This window comes from Plectropomus leopardus, chromosome 24 (genome assembly GCF_026936395.1).
Source record: "Plectropomus leopardus strain MGB_pleo_1.0 chromosome 24, ASM2693639v1, whole genome shotgun sequence".
Classification (NCBI taxonomy): domain Eukaryota; kingdom Metazoa; phylum Chordata; class Actinopteri; order Perciformes; family Serranidae; genus Plectropomus; species Plectropomus leopardus.
The window spans coordinates 1,229,266-1,249,307 of record NC_142199.1 but is presented as its reverse complement, the minus strand read 5'-3'; the positions used below and the strand labels follow the sequence as shown (position 1 = coordinate 1,249,307).

General features: G+C 43.3%; 1 protein-coding gene across 1 annotated transcript in view; it reads right to left on the bottom strand.

Annotated features, from left to right (window-relative positions):
• Positions 1 to 9,556: 9,556 nt before the first annotated feature.
• The window catches only part of LOC121963053 (transcription activator GLI2-like), an 86,682-nt gene continuing 76,196 nt past the window's right edge, over positions 9,557 to 20,042 (bottom strand). Inside the window, exons 9-14 of the mRNA XM_088074694.1 lie at positions 19,670 to 19,810; positions 18,586 to 18,735; positions 17,540 to 17,704; positions 16,428 to 16,706; positions 13,740 to 14,088; positions 9,557 to 13,067 (exon numbers count right to left, since the gene is read on the bottom strand). Of these exons, the coding sequence (XP_087930820.1) occupies positions 11,128 to 13,067; positions 13,740 to 14,088; positions 16,428 to 16,706; positions 17,540 to 17,704; positions 18,586 to 18,735; positions 19,670 to 19,810 (3,024 nt within the window). The 3' untranslated portion in view covers positions 9,557 to 11,127. The remainder of the gene's footprint in view (positions 13,068 to 13,739; positions 14,089 to 16,427; positions 16,707 to 17,539; positions 17,705 to 18,585; positions 18,736 to 19,669; positions 19,811 to 20,042) is intronic.

Genomic DNA, 20,042 nt, shown 5'->3' with positions numbered 1-20,042 from the left:
CATGCTGACAAGAAACATCGCCATGTTTCTGTCAAAAACAACCAGTTTAAGTAGTGTTATGCTGGCACGAAACACGCAGTGTCTCAGTAAAAACCACCACTCTACAAGGCACCGTGTATGCACCAAATACTTGATGTCTCTGTAAAATACAGCGCTTTTTTGGCACTATCCTGACAGGAAATGTAGCAAAATCTTGGAGAAAAACAACCACTTTTTGTGGCACTATGCCGGCAGGAAACACAGTCTTGGTTAAACAACAACCGCTTTTGTGGCGTGATGTTGGCACAAAACAAAGTTCAAAGTCTTGCTGGAGAACAGCATTTTTTTGTGGCATTATGACTGAAGGAAACATGCGCTGTCTCGGTAGAAAACATCTGATTTTTGTGGCATTATGTCAGCATGAATAACATGTTGTCTCGGTAAAAAAACAAGCAGTTTTTTGGCACTATCCCGGCAGGAAGCTGTTGCAGGAGGCCGTGAATGTTTCATGCCGTCTGTGCCGTGCTGGCGTGCTCGGAGGCCTCTGGCACAAAGAGAAAAGCGTGTTTGAAGAAGGTGTGTCAACTTTCTTCTCTCTGATTGCTCCTCTGACAAGTCTGAGAGGAGAAAATCAGGTATTTATGATCCGTGCTTAAAATGTTCACATCTCTGTTTTCACAGGCTATGAAATAATAGCGAATGCCTCGTCTCTACCGGTGATGCAGGAGGAGGAGGAGGAGGAGGAGGAGGAGGAGGAGGAGGAGGAGGAGGGGGAGAGTTAAAAATTGAGACACAAACAGAGCGAGCGGCCGGCTCGTCCACACAGAGCCGCTTTGTTCTCTGCTTTTTTTGCTTTTCGCCTTTGAAACAACGAGCAGAGATGAACTCCCCTCCAGGAGTAGCGTGTTTTCTCTGCCAGACCACAAGGGGTTCCTCTAAACCACTGCCGCCTTTCTTGTCAGTTTCTTTTTTCTCTTTTCTTTGACAAAACACACAAATGCTAACGTTACACCGTCGACCTTTTGCGGCAGATCAAAGATGGCTGTTTCTTCGGTTCAGGGTCTCCTTTGGTTCTCCGGTTCAGGTGCTTCTTCAGTTCAGGTGCTCCTTTGGTTCAGGTGCTCCTCCGGTTGAGATGGTCCCTCGGTTCAGGTGCTCCTCGGGTTCAGGTGCTCCTCGGGTTCAGGTGCTCCTCGGGTTCAGGTGCTCCTTCGGTTCAGGTGCTCCTCTGGTTCAGGGGCTCTGTCGGTTCTCCGGTTCAGGTGCTCCTTCGGTTCAGGTGCTCCTTCGGTTCAGGTGCTCCTCCGGTTCAGATGCTCCTCTGGTTCAGGTGCTCCTCTGGTTCAGGTGCTCCTCTGGTTCAGGTGCTCCTCTGGTTCAGGTGCTCCTTCGGTTCAGATGGTCCTTTGGTTCAGGTGCTCCTTCGGTTCAGATGGTCCTTTGGTTCAGGTGCCCCCTTGGTTCAGGTGCTCCTTCAGTTCTCCGGTTCAGGTGCTCCTTCGTTTCTCTGGTTCAGGTGCTCCTTCGGTTCAGGTGCTTCTTCGGTTCAGGTGCTCCTTCGGTTCAGGTGCTCAGCACCTCAAGTTGACGTCTTCTTCACATTATTTAATATCAGTTTGAACTCATCCAACAGAAAAATAAATTTCCAATCAAAGCTTCAAGTTTCAGTCTGCACGTTCAAAATATTTCAGACAAGTGAAAGTACATTTATTCAGGTTCTGTAGTTGCTTTACAGTTTTAGAAACAACTGTTTTGCCATTTTTGCTTGAAAAATGAAAAAAAAACTTATTAGAAATGATATTAGTATCCCTCTGTTTCCGGAGGCTGCGACCGTGATGTCTACACAAGCACACACTGGTGGGAAGACGCTGCACGTGGTTATGTTTAGACAACAACAAACACACACGCTGTCACGGATGCCAAAACTCAACCACGTGCTTTGATGCCAAAACTCGCTCGCTCTTTCGCTCACATGACAATGGCATTTTTCGGGAGCCTGAAAACTTTTGACGTACTTTTAAAAAAACTTAATCACGTGCTTTTGTCGCCCAAACTTTTGTCGCCTAAACCAGATTCCAGAGTGTGATCTTTTGAAAATGCGGCCCGTTCTGCGCCATTATCCATTTTTAGTAGAGTTGTTTTCGTCTTAACGTTGCCTTAATCACGTGCTTTTTAAAAACGTAACCACGTGCTTTTGTTGCTGGTTTATTTGGAGGCGTCCTTCGGGGAGAGAAACCTGCCGGAGACCATCAGCTCTCTGGGCTGCAGAGTTTCTCTCTTTCTTTATGAAACATTTACGACTCGGAGCGTCTTGTTAAAGGACCATTTCACTGTTTTTGTCCCTCCTCACTCTGCTGCAGCGCTGACCTCCGTTTCTAAGGATGGAGATTATTCAGAGGGCCGTGGTTAATATTAAGCAGCCGCTGACACGGGGGGCCGCGGCGCTCGCTCTCGGCAGGGAGGTGGCCCTATTGAAATGAGAGGAGCCGAGCGTTAATAATACATGTGTCCCTCAGGGGCCACCCATGCAAAAAAACCTCAGCTTCTCTGGAGCTGCGAGCTGCTGTGGATCATATAAATCCTCACATGTCACTGACGGACGTTCATCACGTGATTCTTAAAGACGGACTGGATGTTAATGTCAGGCTGCTGCAGACCAGTCAAGGTGCTCCGCAGCAAACCGGAGCAACAATTTTCTTTATAGAGCTGTTTTTTAAATCTGTAACTGATGGTGTTTTTCTCTCTGAAAGCTTCGATTACTGTCAGACTTATAACAAATCAATCAACTTCACTGTTGACAAGTTTACAAAGTTGGAATAAAATCATGACTTTGAGGCCGAATTTAGACGAGAGCAGCTCTACTAAAAACAGAAGGTTTTTACTTTGCATTAAAAAAAACTAAAATCTGCATTCATTTGATAACATTGTGACAACACATCCTAAAAAAACAACACCCTCAAAAACAACACCCTCAAAAATGTAAAACTATTTAAAAAGGAAAACTTAAATGTTGTCAACATACTCTGTTAGACAGAGTAGCCAATTCAGACAAAAAACAACCCAAAATGAAAAACTATGAAAAAAATTAAATATTTTTTAACATATTTGCCAAAGTACCCAATCCAGAAAAATCTAAAAAAAAAAAACAAAATTCAGAAAAAGAAAATGTGAATTTTTATCAACATTGTTACTAAGGGATCCAATAAAGAAAACAATTCAAAAACATGGATAAGTAAACTTAAATGTGTGCGTTTCATGTTGATGCAGTAGGTGCCGTCCAGCTGCTGCCAGCGTACAGTAAAAACATCGAGCGCGTTCTCCTCTGATGCCTATAGATGTCTTTCAGGTGCACGCGGAAGATGGCTTTTGGCATCACGCTCGTACGCCTCAAGCACTGACAGCGCCGCGCTGTTTCACCAGTTTGGAATGAGAACGGGCTGGGTTAAATTTAAGCAACAAAAGCACATGGCAACCAACGCCAGGACGTCAACAAAAGCACATGGCAACCAACGCCAGGACGTCAACAAAAGCACATGGCAACCAACGCCAGGACGTCAACAAAAGCACATGGCAACCAACGCCAGGACGTCAACAAAAGCACATGGCAACCAACGCCAGGACGTCAACAAAAGCACATGGCATGTTTCTGGTGTTGCACACTTACTCCAGAGCAATTGTAATTTGCAGAATTGTACAATTCCAACATTTTCTTTTTCGCTGTCTAATCAGAATCCGGCAGCCGTCGACGAACACCTGCGGCGTGACTCCTGCTGCGTCCCGGCATACGTTTAGTGGAGCGAGTCCTGAGAGGAGGAGGAGAGGCCACGGTGAGGAGGAGGAAGAGGAGAGGGCACGGTGAGGAGGAGGAAGAGGAGAGGGCACGGTGAGGAGGAGCGTTTTAATGAGGACCTCCATCCTCAAACCTCAGGAGAGCCGAGACCTGGAGGAGCCAGCAAGGTGGAGGCGCTGACCTCCCTCAGCTGAGACCCTCACACCTCTTCACCTCGCTTTTCCTCCTCCTCCTCCTCCTCCTCCGCTCCTGATTCAAACTCTAAACTTTAGTTTGATAGTCTGCTGCACCGTCCTGTAGAGTATTTAACCCTTTGAAACCTGGATCAGCATCACTTTTATGCTGCTTTCAGGCACCTTTCACAAGTATTAAAAGTGAGGGGGTCCGGCGCAGCGACTAGGAGCACTTGCAGAACGCCGAGTCCAGTTAAAGTCCGACTGAGGTGTTGATATGAATAGAATAAGAATAATAAGAATAACTTGGCTTCCAGTCGAATTATCTGCATGTGTCAGAGAAACTACAAAACATCATTTCTCATTAGTTTCTAACATTTCATAGTCAAAATAATCAGATCAAAGTCTGCAGATAAATCGCTCATCTATTTTTGGACGACCCTGTTTTAGAAGATGAATCCTGCTGAGTTGCTCTCGTTTTGTTACTTCTGCTGTCCTTTCTTTGTTTAGCAATCAAACCAAATATTCAGAGTCCTTAAATATAATAAAGATGTCAAACTGGCAGTTGTTGGACAGTTTCAGCTCAGCGTTGGCGAGGAGGAGCGAGCCGGCCAATCAGGAGCGGCGGCCCTCAGTGTCATGAACTAATACAGCATGCATATTCATGCTGTGTTTCTATGCAAAATAACATCTGTTTTCCAACAACATGCCATCTGTTTGAGGGACTTTGTGATATTAACGGCTCATCACGGAAAAAAACAACAAAGTGCCGGTCATTACGTGTGAGCGCCGCGACCGTCACCTCCGTGTGAGCGTCTCCTCACTGAGGCGCTCACACGGAGGTGACGGTGACATGCACATCCTGGACGGATGCAGGTCCACAGTCCTGCTCAAGGACAGTTTGGACAGAGGACAGGTCTCAATCTGAGGACTTTTTAAGTGGAAAAACACTTAACGGCAGGAGGAATATTCAGATCCTTTACTTGAGCAAGAGTACTATTACCACACTGGGAAAATACATTGTTACAGTAAAAGTCCTGCATTTAAAATGTTACTGTTGTAAAAGTTAGTAAGTATAACCAGGAAAATACTTAAAGTATGAGAATTAAAGTACAGAATTCAGAAAAATCCTAGAAAAAGAAGAAAGCGTGCCCCAAAACTCAAATCTAAGACAATAAGAAAAAAAGAAAAACTCAAGTGTCAACTATGTTAACTTAACTCAAGTTAACATAGTTCCCAATTTAGAAAAGTCTAAAAAACTATTTTAAAAAGTAAACTTTCACGTTTATCGACAGTTTCAAAGTATCTGACTCATTAAAAATGTTTAAAAAAACACCAGAAAAATCTCAAAACTATTAAAAAATAAAACAACAGAAATTGCCAAAGTACCCAATATATACCCAGAAAAAATGACCCCCCCCCCAAAAAAAACCTCAAAAGTATTACAAAAAAATGCAAAAAGGTGATGTAAATGTTTATCATTAGCGTTGGTTGCCATGTGCTTTAGTTGACGTTTTAGCGTTGGTTGCCATGTGCTTTAGTTGACGTTTTAGCGTTGGTTGCCATGTGCTTTAGTTGACGTTTTAGCGTTGGTTGCCATGTGCTTTAGTTGACGTTTTAGCGTTGGTTGCCATGTGCTTTTGCGGACGTCCCGACTTTGATTGCCCTATGTTTTTGTTGACGTCTCCGTGTGGCTGCCATGTACTTTTGTTGATATTTTGTTCTTCCTGTAGCGCCGCCTTCAGGACAAACATTGCACTGTATCTGGAATATCGCGGCCTCCATGAGACGTTTGTGACTGCAGAAGTTTAGTTGCCTGTGTGTGTGTGTATCTGTGTGTGTGTGTGTGTATCTGTGTGTGTGTGTGTGTGTACATGCGGCCGACTGATGACACAAACTGAGACAGACAGACTCTCTAACCGCCAGTTGGACCACGAGCTTCTGAAATTGATTCCTAAATGAATCTGCGGCTCCAGGCGGTGGCGGCGGCGCTCTGAGGGGACGGGCAGATTAGAAACCAATGACTGCCGAGCGCTATCCATCATCTGCGCTGACACCCAGAGCTGCGTGATCATAACGCACGGCGAGCAGAGCGCCGCTAATGTGATGTGGTGTCATCAGAGGGCGGTGGAGGTCACAGCCGACGGTCTCCTTCACGTCACGCCGCGTCCACAGCTGGAGTTCAGCCGACGGTTTTGGTCCAGTCGTCACTTTTCATATCGTCACGGTGATCGTGTCAGGAGTTTGGCGTCTGACCGCACAGAACGCCGCGGTGACTCTTGTGAGGGCGGCTGGGGTCAAACCACAGAGGACGAGTTCATTGCTGATCATTTTTTTTATATATGAATTAACTCTTTGATTGATTTAACCGTTTGAAACCTGGGCAGATTGGTTTGATTTTCTTTCAAAAACATGGGGAAAAGGCAGCGAGCAGCTTAACAAGATGTGGCTCAAAAATGTTTGTTTGCTTTTAAAAGGAGAAATAAAATTATTAGTGTTTTCAGGAAACACGTTCAACATCATGTCATAGAAATATGTACACGTGTTTGTATTCTCTTCATTCTTGTGTTTTTTAAAAGATTTTTTGCTCATTTTCATGTTATTTTATTTTCATTTGTTTTTTATTTTTTACAAATCTCTTGCTTATTTTGAATAATTTCTTGCCATGTTGCTCATTTTTAAACCAACAATATGCTCAGGCTTTAAAGGGTTAAAAGGTCGTGACGGTCAGTGTTGGTGGAGGACCTTTTAGTTTTTCATGGCTTCACCTGCTGCTCGGCCAATCAGCTGCAGGCATCTTAAGGTGGATTCAGATATTTGAGGAGAGCCTCTTCAGCCCAAAGCTACAAAAAAATTCCATCTTAACAAGTCGTCTGATTCAATCTGACTGTAACTTTATTTAGGTGTGCTTGTGCGTGTGTGTAATTATATATATATATATATTTATGTTACAGAAAAACGGGGAACTGAACTAAACTGAAAAATCTCTCTAAAATCTCTAAAAAATAAAGTGTTTAGAAAAGCTCACAGTGACCTTTGACAGTTCATCGTTGAGTCCATGTGGACGTTTGTGCATCAAATTGATAAAATTCTCAGACGATGTTTTTGAGATACTGAGTTATGTAAATAGTTTTTAAAAACAGCTGTCATGCTTTTTTGTGATGGCACTTTTCGCTGTGTGCCGTCATTTGTAAAGGATCTCTTGTTCTGTGTTTACTCGCAGCTCACCAGGAGACGGTCTCCCAGACTTCTGCATGATGAGGTATGTTAAAGAAATATTACATTTCCCTCCAGTAACACGCATGTTTTCATAAATGTCATAAATGAACTTTATGTCAGCAGGCAAACAGATGTCTGAGGTCTCGTTTCGTGATGTGAAACAACCTAAAATCAGAGCATTTGAGCTGGACTGACTTCAAAACGGAAGATGAATTTGAGATGCACACCGCTTAAAATTATAAAAAATGTAACTTTACTATGTAACAATGTCTCAAATCCACAAAATGTTGTGAAAAATTTTTAGCTGTGTTTTGTACTTTCATCCCAAACATTTCCAAGTGTGCAAACTGAGAGAAACCTGCTTTATTTTAGGATGTTTGCAAGAATTTAGGATGTTTTAGGATATGAGGACAATTTCTAATATTTTTGGATTTTTCTGAAATATTAGGATGATTCTAGGAATCTCTACGACTTTAGGGCATTTCTAACATTTGAGCATATTTCTGAAATATTAGGATATGTCTAGGAATTTCAGACATTTCTCGGGTTTAAGGACATTTCGAGAATATCAGAACTTTTTTAGGAATGGGGACATCTCTAATATTTTAGGGCATGTGGGGTTTTAGGACATTCATTGGGCTTTAGGGAATTTACATGACTTTAGGACATTGCTAGTATTTTTGGACATTTCCAGGATTTTAGGACATTTCTAAGATTTTGAGACGTTTCTCAGACTTTAGGGGATTTGTCGGACTTCAGCACGTTTCTATTATTTTAGGAAGTTTCTCAGGTTTTTGGACATATTTAGTGTTTTAGGACATTTTTGATCAATATTTTGATGCTGTTTTATGCACTCTGACACCTTATGGAGACTAAAAGGACAAAAATGATTCCCAGTGTGAATCACTGGACACTGGACCTTTATTGAGACGATAGAAATGTGTTTTTATGTTGGCGCGATTACATTTCTGATGGGTGAGATCCGTGAGCAGAGTGCCGAGGCTCTGCCGGTGATGCCTGATCTTGGCGAGTCTTTTCTGCGGCTCTTATTTGGGGCCTGGTTGGATTTGACGCCCGCGGCTATTTTCTCTCCTCACTTCACATCTCTGGGAGAACGAGGAGCTCCAGCGGCAGAAGCAATCACAAACTCCACATCAAACGTATCCTCGGCTGAATTCCCTGACAGGCTAAAATCATTTGTTCCTCTCAGCGCTGCGTCCGTGGACCCTCCCGCTCCTCTCCACTGCTTTGTTTTAAGTGCTTTCGGCGGCGGCGTCCTCTGGGCCGCTCTGTCAGGGCTAATATTCAAGTACACACGGGCGAGCTGCAGCAGCGGCACGCGTCTCGCCTTTTCCCCTCCTGTTAGCGTCCTTTTTCATCAGCCTCTGAGTGAAGTTTACATTGTGTCAAGCCCGCTCTCGGCAGCGAGGTAAGACGAGGTCAGGGGGAGTTATTTCAAAGAGGTCGTGCGGCGTCTTTTAGGATGTGCGGCGCCTCGACAAGAAAGGTTTGAGGAAAGTGCGTTGTCGGCAAAGGGTGCAGGAACAAAGAGGAAAGTTTAGCTGTTGAATTATTGATCGATCAACACTCGTCCTGCTGCGGAAAGCAATCGGAGGACGGACTGCTGAATAATAATATTTACTATGTTACAACACGAAGCTGGAGACGGTGGCGTGTCAGAAAACAGAGCGCCGCTCATGTTCAGGCAGCGCTCGCCTCCACTGCATCACTTTTTCCATAAACGTACTAATATATGGAATCAAATTCAGCTTCTTTTTTTTTCTTATGGATTTTTCTCATATCATAGGATTTTAGGACAATTTAAGGATTTTAGGACGTTTCTCGGGTTTTAGGATGTTTCTCAGGTTTCGAGATGCTTCCAAGATTTAAAGGCTGTTTCTAAAATTTTGAGATATTCTTGGGCTGAAGTACATTGTATTTTGTATTTTGTCTTTGTATTTTAAGGATGTTTCTTGGATTTTAGGATATTTCTCAGACTTTATTGTTTCTAAGATTTTGGGACATTTCTGGGATTTTAGGAAATTTCTAAAATTTTAAGACATTTCAAACATTTACGTTCTTGAATTTTTTTGGATGTATTCCGAATTTTAGGTTTGTTGATACAGGACTGTAGCTTGCTTTCCATTTCCCACCAGCCGTCACTACTGCTTAATTTCACCTGGAGGGTTCCTTAGTTCTTGATAATGCCAACAGTCGTCTAAAGCAAACCAAACTTTAACCAGAAGGGTGGTAAATCAGTCGTGTGGGTCAATATTGTTGCCGTTTTTGGTTGGTCAGGAGACTGTTGGTCTTTTAAATGCAGAAACATATTTTGTTATTTTGATCCTCAAACATATGCATGAAGGACAACACAAACAGCATTTGTTTAAAAAAATCAAGGTCAATATTGTATTTCTTAAAAATGTACAAATGATATTTACATTCAACCAGCAGGACAAACTGGTTCAACAATGTACAAAAGAAAAAAGTCTTTATCCTCGCTGCGAGAGCTCGACAGATTAATGCAGGGGCTCATTATTCAGTCACAAATCAAGTCTCTGACGCCCGACGACGAGATGTCACAGTTAATCTCAGCGGTAATCAGATAACGGCTCACTGCGGACAGCGACGAGTCTCATCCAGCTGAAATGAGCAACTTGATGTGGAACAAAGTTCAAGTCATTTACAGTGTAAAATGTGGTGACGGCACATTTTAAATGTACCAGTATGCACAGGATGCATATGTTGTGGCTGAGCCAGGCACTTCATTGACCGATCTTACTGCACACCTGTACAACAAGTGAAAGAATTCTGTTGTTTGCATCATATTTATGACTAAAAATCAGAAATATGGCTTTTCAAAAAAGATTTTTAAAAAACTGCCATTTAAATAATGAGACAATCAGTTTTAACCTCCTGTGACCCCAATTTGGTATGCATTTTAATTTCTGACAGCTGTTAAGGATTAGTAAAAATAAGAACGAGAAAGTGAACATTGTCTTTAAACAGTAAGTAGCTTTTTAGAAAAGAGGATGTCCTCATATGGGGACATTGGGTTTATTTTAAATGGTCAAAAATGTGCAATAACATAAAAACTGTTTATTTCAAAGCCATCATTGTGCAAAACAAAATCAGAAATGATGCAACAATTCTAAAAGCCTTGTGATTTGTTAATTTTGCATGAATTTTCCCTAGTCCATACTTCAAGCTAGAAATTACCTTTTTGCCCTCAGTGTAAAATGCTAAGATAACACAATAATGAAGTCCCAATGTCCTCAGATGAGTACTTCCCAATATACAGCATCGTAGTTTGCTACGTTTTCCAAAATTGGTCAAAATTGGATGCAATATCTGCCTGTTCTCATGCCATAGTCGTCAAATATCGTCGCGTTTGCAGCGATCTTGGTGTGACATCCCAATGCCAAAAGCCACCTTTTGCGTTTGCATGATACGCTGCTGGAAGGCATCAGGCTGAAACGCTGCTGGTAACGATGTTAAATACTGATTATAAATTTTTCCTAAAGATGGTTTCTGTAACTGAATATAGCTCTCATCACCCTGACTTTTGTTTTAGTATACACAGTCTATGATTTGAATGTGATGTTTTCATCCGTACCAGGATGTGCTTTTGTTTACATGCCAGTGCCAGTAGCGGCATCCCGGAACATCAACAGCAGACACAGAATGATACATAAAGTGTAATGTAGACAAAAAGTCCACTGACAAAGCGGGGATATGTGACGACTTGGGATGAGGATTTTTGGATGACCTTATATCATTTTGTACCTTGAAACCAGTACATGGCTGCAACCCTACTACCACTAGATGACAAAAAAAATGTCCACAGATGAGGACAAGAGGTCTAAATAAAGCACAATGAAGCATAAGGTGCATGAAACCCAAAATGTAATGTCCTCAGGGTCGTAGGAGGAGGTGTTGTGCAGAGCTCAAAAAAATTCAGTTTTGCTATGACATCGAGTTGAGGAACTTGCTCTCTTCTGCCAGCGTGGTCAACAACGAGCTCATGTCCCCGATGGCCATGTTGCCTGTCCCTGCCGGCACCGAAGGCAATGTCACCGAGTTCCTAGGCGTCGTGAGGCGAGAGGAGCTCTGGGACAGGCTCTGCAGCAGACCTGGACTCAGGGTCCCCGACATAAGGCTGGAATGATCCTCATCGTCCAGCATGCAGTCAAAGTCTATCTGCGCCTGCTCCAGTGCTGTGGCACAGTCCGTCCTGGATGCCTGGTTGTTGCAAGAACTGTTGGACACCACAGGATGATCTAAGTTCCCACTGGACTCGAAGACTTGAATCTGCCCTGTGTAATACAAGGCGTTGTCATCGGAGTTGTTGCCGCAGTGAAATCCTAAAACTCCACTGCCAGGTAATCTGGAATCCAGGATACTTGCATTCCTCGTTTGGTGCACCCCCTTCGGCCCTGAAAGGTGCCTGTTTCGAGGTTCTGGCAGCAGCACTCCAGTTTGCAAGGAATTCATGTTGTGCTGATCTGAAATCATGATTGATGCATACTCAATTTTAACTTGCACGGGCTGAAATACAGCATCAGCAAAGTGCACGTCAACGGCGTCCATGTCCACTGGTTCCTGTTTGCATGTGGGGCTTGGCGGATAAGTGGTGTTACCGTTTTTATCGTAAGGACTGTTGAATCGGTACTGAGATGCGAGTGCTTTGTTGAGATTTGGCTGGAATCTCTCTGAGCAGTTTGATTCCGGTTTCTGCTGAGTTGAGTTGAGGAGGTTTTGAATCATCTGATTCGAGCTGAGATTGCTCTGAGAAGATTCAAAGTTCTGGTTTTGCTGGAGGACGGCCAGGTTCCCTCGTACATGTGGGTTGGAGTAGTGCTGGCTGGCATCCGTGGGTCCTTGAGAGACTCTGTTCCACTGAAGTATTGAGTTACTGTCCCTTGGTTGCTGCTCGGAACTCATGTTGGAGTTTGGCAAAACCTGATTGGGCCGGTTCATGTTCAGGACAGCCCTCTGATAGTACGCCTGCTGCTGATGTTTGTGGTTTCCTTTGAAATCCTGTTGATTTTTGGACATGGTGTCTCTAAGGTCAGGCAGCATTAGGTCTTCCTTAAAGATGTCACCCGTTATCGTCCTCATAGGGACATTTTCGGAGATGCTGGGCGGTCGCTGGTTGTAAGGGTAGCGCTGGGGACTTCCATTTGGTCGCAGGCAGCCTTGCTGGGATGCAGGAGGCGGACGGGGTTGCAGTGTGCCCATGCTGTTGTAGCGCTGCATTGGTGTCTGGCTGGGATAATCTACAGCCACTCGTCTCACGGGGTCACTGGCTCTGCGGGGGAGGTTTGATGGGACCTCATGAGGCATCAAAGTCCGATTGGTATAACTACTGTACTGCCTGGAAGTCTGGTTGGTGGTGGAGGATTTCTGCCCGCACAGAGCTGTGTGGGTCTTTGGACACATTCGGTCCATGTATGGAAGAGGCGTGGGCGGTGCACCTCCAGTGGCAGCAGCGTATTTGGCCTTGAGACGGTAATGCTGGGCCGGGGTCAGGCTAAGAGGGCTTGGTAAACCCCCTCCTCCGCACACCCCTGTTCCTCCGCTGCCTCCCCCACACTGGCTGGCCTGACTGGAGCGCCGGGACATGTCAGCAGAGATGGGGTCATAGGAGTCGGCAGAGCTGAGGTTGCAGGGGCGGTTGGCACCGAATTGCGAGGCCTGGCTGGAGCGCCGGCTGGAGTAGCAAGGGGAGATGCCGGAGGAGCGGCGACTGAGGGAGTAAACTGAGCTCAGGGTGCTGGAGGTGCTGTCACGACGTTCAGAGAGGTTTTCCAGCAGAGTTGTTTTACCAGAGCTCAGATCACCAAAGCCGGAACCAAGGAAGGACACCGGACCACCACCCAGACTTGGACTCTCCAGGAGGGACCCTGAAAACAAAAGCAAGAAGACACCAACTCAATATTTGTTTGTTTTTTTTAGCCTAACTTATGTATTTTTTTCCATATATTTTGTTTAAATGTCAACAAATTTTAAAATTGGCATGTTCACACTGTCATTGTGCGTCCACTTAAAATTCTTGAAACTCAGATTGTAATTCTAGGTATCTGAAAACATTTTGGAAAGGATCCCTACAGAGAGAGACCTTTGTTTGCCTCAACACCGGTGATAGCTGCGGCTGGTGGCATTTTGTTTTTGTGATGTCCATCCAATTCTTTTGAACCCCATTTCTCAAAAATGCCTTGAGGAAACTTCATCAAATTTGGCACCCTTTCAAGAATTCTTAATTTTCAGAACTTTACTTCAAAATATTTGAAGTAGAAAATAATAGAAAACCTTGTGCGCAGAATGGTAGGACTGTGTGTGACATTATAGCAGGCCCGGGAGTTAACAAATGTTGTTCCCATTAGTCACTGAGAGACAAAAACATGAGAAAATGGGGTTCAAGTTAAAACAAACCTATATTTTTCAGCCAACAGGAAGATTTGGCAACTAAGTGGGTGAGCAAAGTGGAACATCGGAGTTGGTGGAGACCAAATCAGAGCTAAAAGGAGAGTAAATATTAGGATTTCTTGTTGTTAAAGTCCTTCTTTCCAGCTCACCGCTTGCTGGTATGGGTGGGAGCTTGGTGCCGAGGACCGGGGGCGTTGGGTTGCCGGCCCAGCGGCACGAGTCCCTCACTGTCTTCAGCCTCTCCTTCTTCAGTTGCTCCAGGCGCCGGCTGGTGCCGAACTGCTTTCGGAGGTGGAGACTGACCGCCGCGACCCCGCCGGTGGAGTTGTCACAGCCCGAGGACTCCACGAAGGGCAGGTCCTCCAGGGCGCTGAGGTCCCCCAGGCTCCCCCCGCTGTGCGCCGCCATTTCTACTCCACTGTCATTGTTGGTGGCGCTGCCAAGTGGTGATGGTTCGCTGCTACATGATGACTGACCGCCAGGGCTGGACTGATACATCTGAAGGAGGGGGGACAGAAAAGGAGCGTGAGAAGAGCAGAGTGTTTGCCCCAAAAACAGTTTTTCCACACAGAAGAGAAGTGGAGCAGCGGTTAACATGGCATGAAGAACAGTGAATCAGTGAATCTTTTATCCTCCCGCAGCTTAATTGTAAATAATGAGTGTTTTTTGGGGGGATTGGTGAAGAGGTGGGGGTGCACCGCAGATTACAGGCCGTCTCAGTCTGTCTGTGAATTAGAAATGTGCAGGATGAAAGGCAGCTGCAGCCTGAGCCTGAGCGCCAGGCCAATCATGACAAGATGTGATCACCAAAAACTGAACCGTGGAGGCTTTCTGAGCATTTAGGTGAGCGAGAAGCTTTCATACGGATTTGTTTTCAGTTATTACAGACTCTCTTTCACTGGCAAAACTTTGATTTTCTGTCTTGATTTTAATCAATTTTTTATACCAAGTCGGAAAAAACAAAAAAAGCTAAACAGTACCACTCAGCTGACAATAAAGTTACATGTATTTCAGCAAGTCAATTATGATGAGATGTGATCGCCAAAATCTGAACTAAAGTTTAACAAATTTGGCACAAACGTGAACTTTGGGTCAAGAATGAACTTATACAAATTTAGTGGCCAAAGGTGAAAGTCAAGGTCACCATGGCCTCGTCTGATGCATTCTCATGAACATGATATCACAAGAACGCCTTGAGGAAAGTTTTTTTTCTTAGAAATTTTCTTATCATTCCCCCCTGTTTTTGAAAGGTAAATATTTGGAAAATTTCTTGCAATAAGAAAATTTACGCAGCAAAAGAAAACTGATGCAGGTTTAACCCTTTCTTATATTTGTCTTTAGGACAACAACAGTTTACGTGCATCTCTCTGAATCAGTTTCCTCTCGGACTTGAATAAATTTGCTGTTAAAAAGCCGTCTCGATCAGAGTGTGATGGTCGGCCCTGTTTGCACACAGCGCCCAAAACCAATTCCCAAAGTCTGAATATTAATCGTGGAGCTGCTTTTATCACGCTCAGGCTCTCTGACAGGTGTTTGATAGGTCTCCACTGTAGGTTTAAACTGCCAGCGTGAAGGAAAAGTGCACACACAGTATCATTGATGGCATGCAGTGAGAATGAATTATAGGTTAACATTAACGTGTGGCACAAATGTACAAATAAACCCCAGTTTGTGTAGCATGAGTAGAGATTGACTCTAGAAAAGATTGCTCTTATGTGTTGAAATTATTAAAGAAACAATCAAATTTAAAAAAAAAAAAAAAGTACTTCAGCTGATGATGAAATGTGATTACTTATGACAACAGTTTGATTCCAAAATGTTGCACACTATCTGCATTTTGAGTTCACTCCATTTATGCCTTAGAGCCGGGGTAGGCAGTGTTATTTTGGCATCACTGGGCAAAAATCCCAAAAGAAACTGCATGCATGTTGTAACTAAAGTGGATGAGACTAGACTGACAAGTCCTGAGTCCCTGAGATCCTCGATACATCATAACATCCGAGAAACGTGATAAAATCCTAGAAACATCAAACAATCTGAGAACAGCCTAAAATTGAGAAAAGTCTTGAAATCCTAGAAATGACCTTGAATCCTTCACATGTCTTAAAATCTTGGAAAATTCATGCAAATGTCCTAAAATACTTGAAACGTCTTAAAATCTTAGAATGTCCAAAAATCCTAAAAGTGTCCTTTAATCTTCCAAACATCTTTTAATCCAGAAATGTCCTAAAATCTTAAGAAACATCTTGAAATCAAAGACATTTCCCCAAATCATACAAATGTCCTAAAATCATAGAAACATCCTGAACTCCTGCAAACATCCTATAGTCAGAGACATTTTCTGAAATCTTAGAATGTTCTTAAAATCTTAAAAACGCCCTAAAATCCTGTAAACATGTATGGGGCTCCTGGGATGGGCCCTTGGCCTCCTGCCATTTTTGAAAAAAGGCCCCCAAACAGTGCAGGTTGAGTATCTCTGCTCTGAGCTTTGGCCAGATGGTCATTTTCTCACATTGAACCCAAGAAAGGAATTGTGTTCTCCCAAAAGTCAACTAAAAACCCTCCATTATCTGCCATGTCCAAATACATTTCTAATTTTGGAATAAACTGTTAATTTCGATGGAGTAAAATGGCAAATGATGGTGAAAGACAAAAAGCTGTGGGTGAGCTCACCTGAGCAAAGTCTGTCCACAAGGGAAGTCAGAAAAGAGAGAAAACGCAGACAGTAAAGCAGCAGGCAGGAGAGAGGTTAAAGCGGCGTGCGGTTATCAAAACTTGATACTGTCAGATTACGTTAGTACGGAAAACTAATTGAATAACTTTCACAGTGATCTTACCACAGAGTTCTCCGTCTTGATGGATTTGACGTGCAGGTAGTCCTCCACGCCTCTGGGGGAGCCGCCGTCTGAGATCTTGTCCTCCCTCTGGATCCGGTCTCTGTTTGCCGCCTCGTTCTCGCTGTTCTCTCTGGGCGCCGGCGGCCTCGGCGGCAGGTCGCTGCGCTGCTTCTTGGTAACGTGGGCCTCGGGGCCGTGGACCGTCTTCACGTGCTTCCTGAGCGAGCTGGGGTCTGTGTAGCGCTTAGTGCACCCGGGGATCTTACAGACGTACGGTTTCTACGGATACGAAAACACTGATTAAAGCTGTCCTAGAAATGTCCTAAAATCCTAGAAATGTCCTCAATTCTAGAAATGTTGTGAAATCCATATTTTGTCCGAAAATCTTAGATGCTTTAAAATCCTAGAAATGTCTTAGTCCTAGAAATGTCCCAAAATCTTAGAAATGTTCTAGAAATGTCCTAGAATCCTTGAAATGTTTTATATCCTAGAAATTACGTCAAACCCTAAATATACCCCAAAAATATACAATATATCCCCAAATCCTAAAAAAATCCTTAAATCCTTGAAATATGCTAAAATCTTTCAAATGTTCTAAAATTCCACAAATGTCCCAAAATCTCAGAAATGTCCTAAAGTCCTAGGTACATCCTAGAAACGTCCTCAAATCCCAGAAATGTGGTAGAGAAGTTACATTTCTTAAATACTGTTGATTCAAAGTTGAATTTGAAGCTTTTGGGGATACGAGGCCTCTTAGTGGAAAAAACTTTAGCTGCTGGGACCAAAAGGTGTGTAGAGTTGTGACATTTTAAAGATCTTTGCACACTTTGTTTTTCTTCATGTGATTAATTCACACATAAATATATATATTTTAGCTGTTGTTTTGTCCAGAGGACTGCCACACACAATGCAAACATCATATGATGAAAAAAAAAATCATTTATTTTTAGGATTAATTTAATTTTTCTGAAGTTTTGCACAAAAAGAAAATGTAGTTTATTGGCTGAAAAGAGCCGTTACAGCTTCAAAATGTAGATCTGCTGTGGACAGTTTGGGCCTCAGGCCTGACTGAGTGGAGTTTGAGGAGGTGCTGCAGAGCGCCGGCTGTTTACCTCGTTGGAGTGCGTGCGGTTCTGGTGTTTGGCTCGGTCCGAGGCGTTGGAAAAGGCTTTGTTGCATCCTTCGTGCTCGCAGACGTACGGTTTCTCTCCAGTATGCGAGCGCAGGTGGGTCTTCAGGTTCTCAAGGCGGGAGTAGGCCTTAGAGCAGCCCTCGAACTGCAGAGGGACAGAGAGGGACACGGGACACGTTGGTCTAAGATTACAGATTTAACATCATTTCTCTGATTGGAACATTTCCTCTAGTTTCATTTATGCATTGTGACACTTAAAAACATGCTGAACATGTGAGTGATTTAGGAGGAAAACTGAAAATGCCAGAAAGAGTCCAGTTAAAACATGCAGCAGTAATCTTAAAAGTATTTGTAACCCTTTGATAACAGAGCAAATGGCTTTGATTTATTATAAGAACGTGTGAGGACAATGAGCAACTTAACAAGACATGGCCTAAAAAAAATAGCAAAAATATAGTAAAAAGTTACAAGAAAATTACTTCAAAATAAGCTTAAAAAAGTTTAAAAAACAAAAACAAAGAAGCAGCAAGAAAATGACCTCAAAGAGCAAAAAAAAGAAAAGAAAAATCGATCACCTGAAGTAATTTTCGTTTTAATTTTCTGTTAACATGTTTTGGGGTTTTTTGGGACTTTTCTTGCCACGTTGCTCATTAAGCCTCAGATGAAACAGCAGCAGTGAGATTAATGTATTTATTTAATGTGCGATGAGCAGAAGAAGAAAGAAGTCTTCAATCCTGCTGCCCCAATGAATGTGTGTGTGTGTGTGTGTGTGTGTGTGTGTGTGTGTGTGTGTGTGTGTGTGTGTGTGTGTGTGTGTGTGTGTGTGTGTGTGTGTGTGTGTGTGTGTGTGTGTGTGTGTGTGTATTTTTAACCCATATATACAGTATATATAATATATATATATATATATAAATTAGGTTTTTGTGCAGAAACATGCACAGTGTTTAGAGCGTGTGAGCTGCCCTCTGGGGGCCGGTGGGGGCCAGTTTGGGGCCCTCGGGGGCGGCGAGGTCATCCGTTACCCACCGTGCACTTGTGTGGTTTCTCCCCTGTGTGTCGGCGCATGTGAACCACCAGCATGTACTGAGCTTTGAAGGGCTTCTGCTCCCGCGAACACTCGTCCCAGCGGCACACAAACTCCTTCTTCTCTCCGTGGATGTGGTCGTTATTGATGTGCTGCGGGACACACACACACACACACACACACACACACACACACACACACACACACAGAGCATTGAGTTGTCCACTAAGAGGCTCTCATGTTGTTCTTTGAGCACAGATCCATCTTATCAGAGTAAGTCTCAGAGGAAGCTGCAGCGCGGAGGAACCAAGACTTGCAGTCGCACTAATTAGGAGTGCTCAGAGTCTTTACGTCACGCCGAGAGCGCCGAGAGCGCCGAGGCTTCACCACGATGAAAATTTATCACAACGGTGTAAAAGTTTGATTTTTTATTTCTCATAACAAGAGAAAATCTGTCTCAAATTGCCTTTAGTATTTTCTAAAAATCAAGTCTATTTTGTCACATTTCTACGATTTTAAGGACATTTGTCACATATTAGGAGGTTTCTACGGTTTTAGGACATTTCAGGACATGTCTGCAATTTAGGATGTTTCTTGGATTTTAGGGCGTTTTTCAGATTTTAGGACATTTGTAGGATCATCTATAGAATATACTGACACTTATAATTTTAAGATGTTTCATGGATTTTAAGACTTTTCTATGATTTTAGGACGTTTCTATTATTCTACGTGATTTCTAGAATTTTAGGACATTTCTACAATTTTGGGATGTTTCCCACATTTTCGGATGTTTCTAAGATTTTTGAACTTTTCTATGATTTTAGGACATCTCTCGGATTTTGGAAGACTCATAGGTGTATGCTCGTTAACGTTAACGCTCGTTATGGCAAAAATGAAAATATTGTAACATCGTATTTAGGGGTGACTGAATGTCATCCAAAGTAACTCTTATTAGTTTCAAGGCCTTGATTTCTGGTCTTGAGAGTCTTGGTGAGAAGAGACACTCTCTAAGAGGTTGTGTCCAGAGTATTACTTGAACCCATCAAGTGTGAGTGTGTGTTTTCTCACTCATAAACACACACTTACATGGACCAGCTGGTCTTGCGTGTCGTACTCTTTGCTGCAGCCCTCCCAGTGACAGTTGGTCTCGTAAACGGCCTCGGGCTCCTGCTTACACTCGTCCCGGTCCACGTCGTCCTTCAGGTCCAGCAAGCTGCCGTGATGATTCTGTGGAAAACACGTATCTAAATATCTCTAAATCTGATTGAAATCATTTTTTTCCTCACTCATTTTCCTCTGAGTTCCTCTTCAGAGTGTGTTTGCAGCGAGCACATGTGGAAGAGTTTACAGCTGTTAGGAGTCACGTCCAGCTGTTTGTTCAAATGTTTTACCTGATGTGAACACCAGAGACACTAAATTACAGACGGATTCGCTCAAGTTAAAGAGGCTGGAGTCGGAT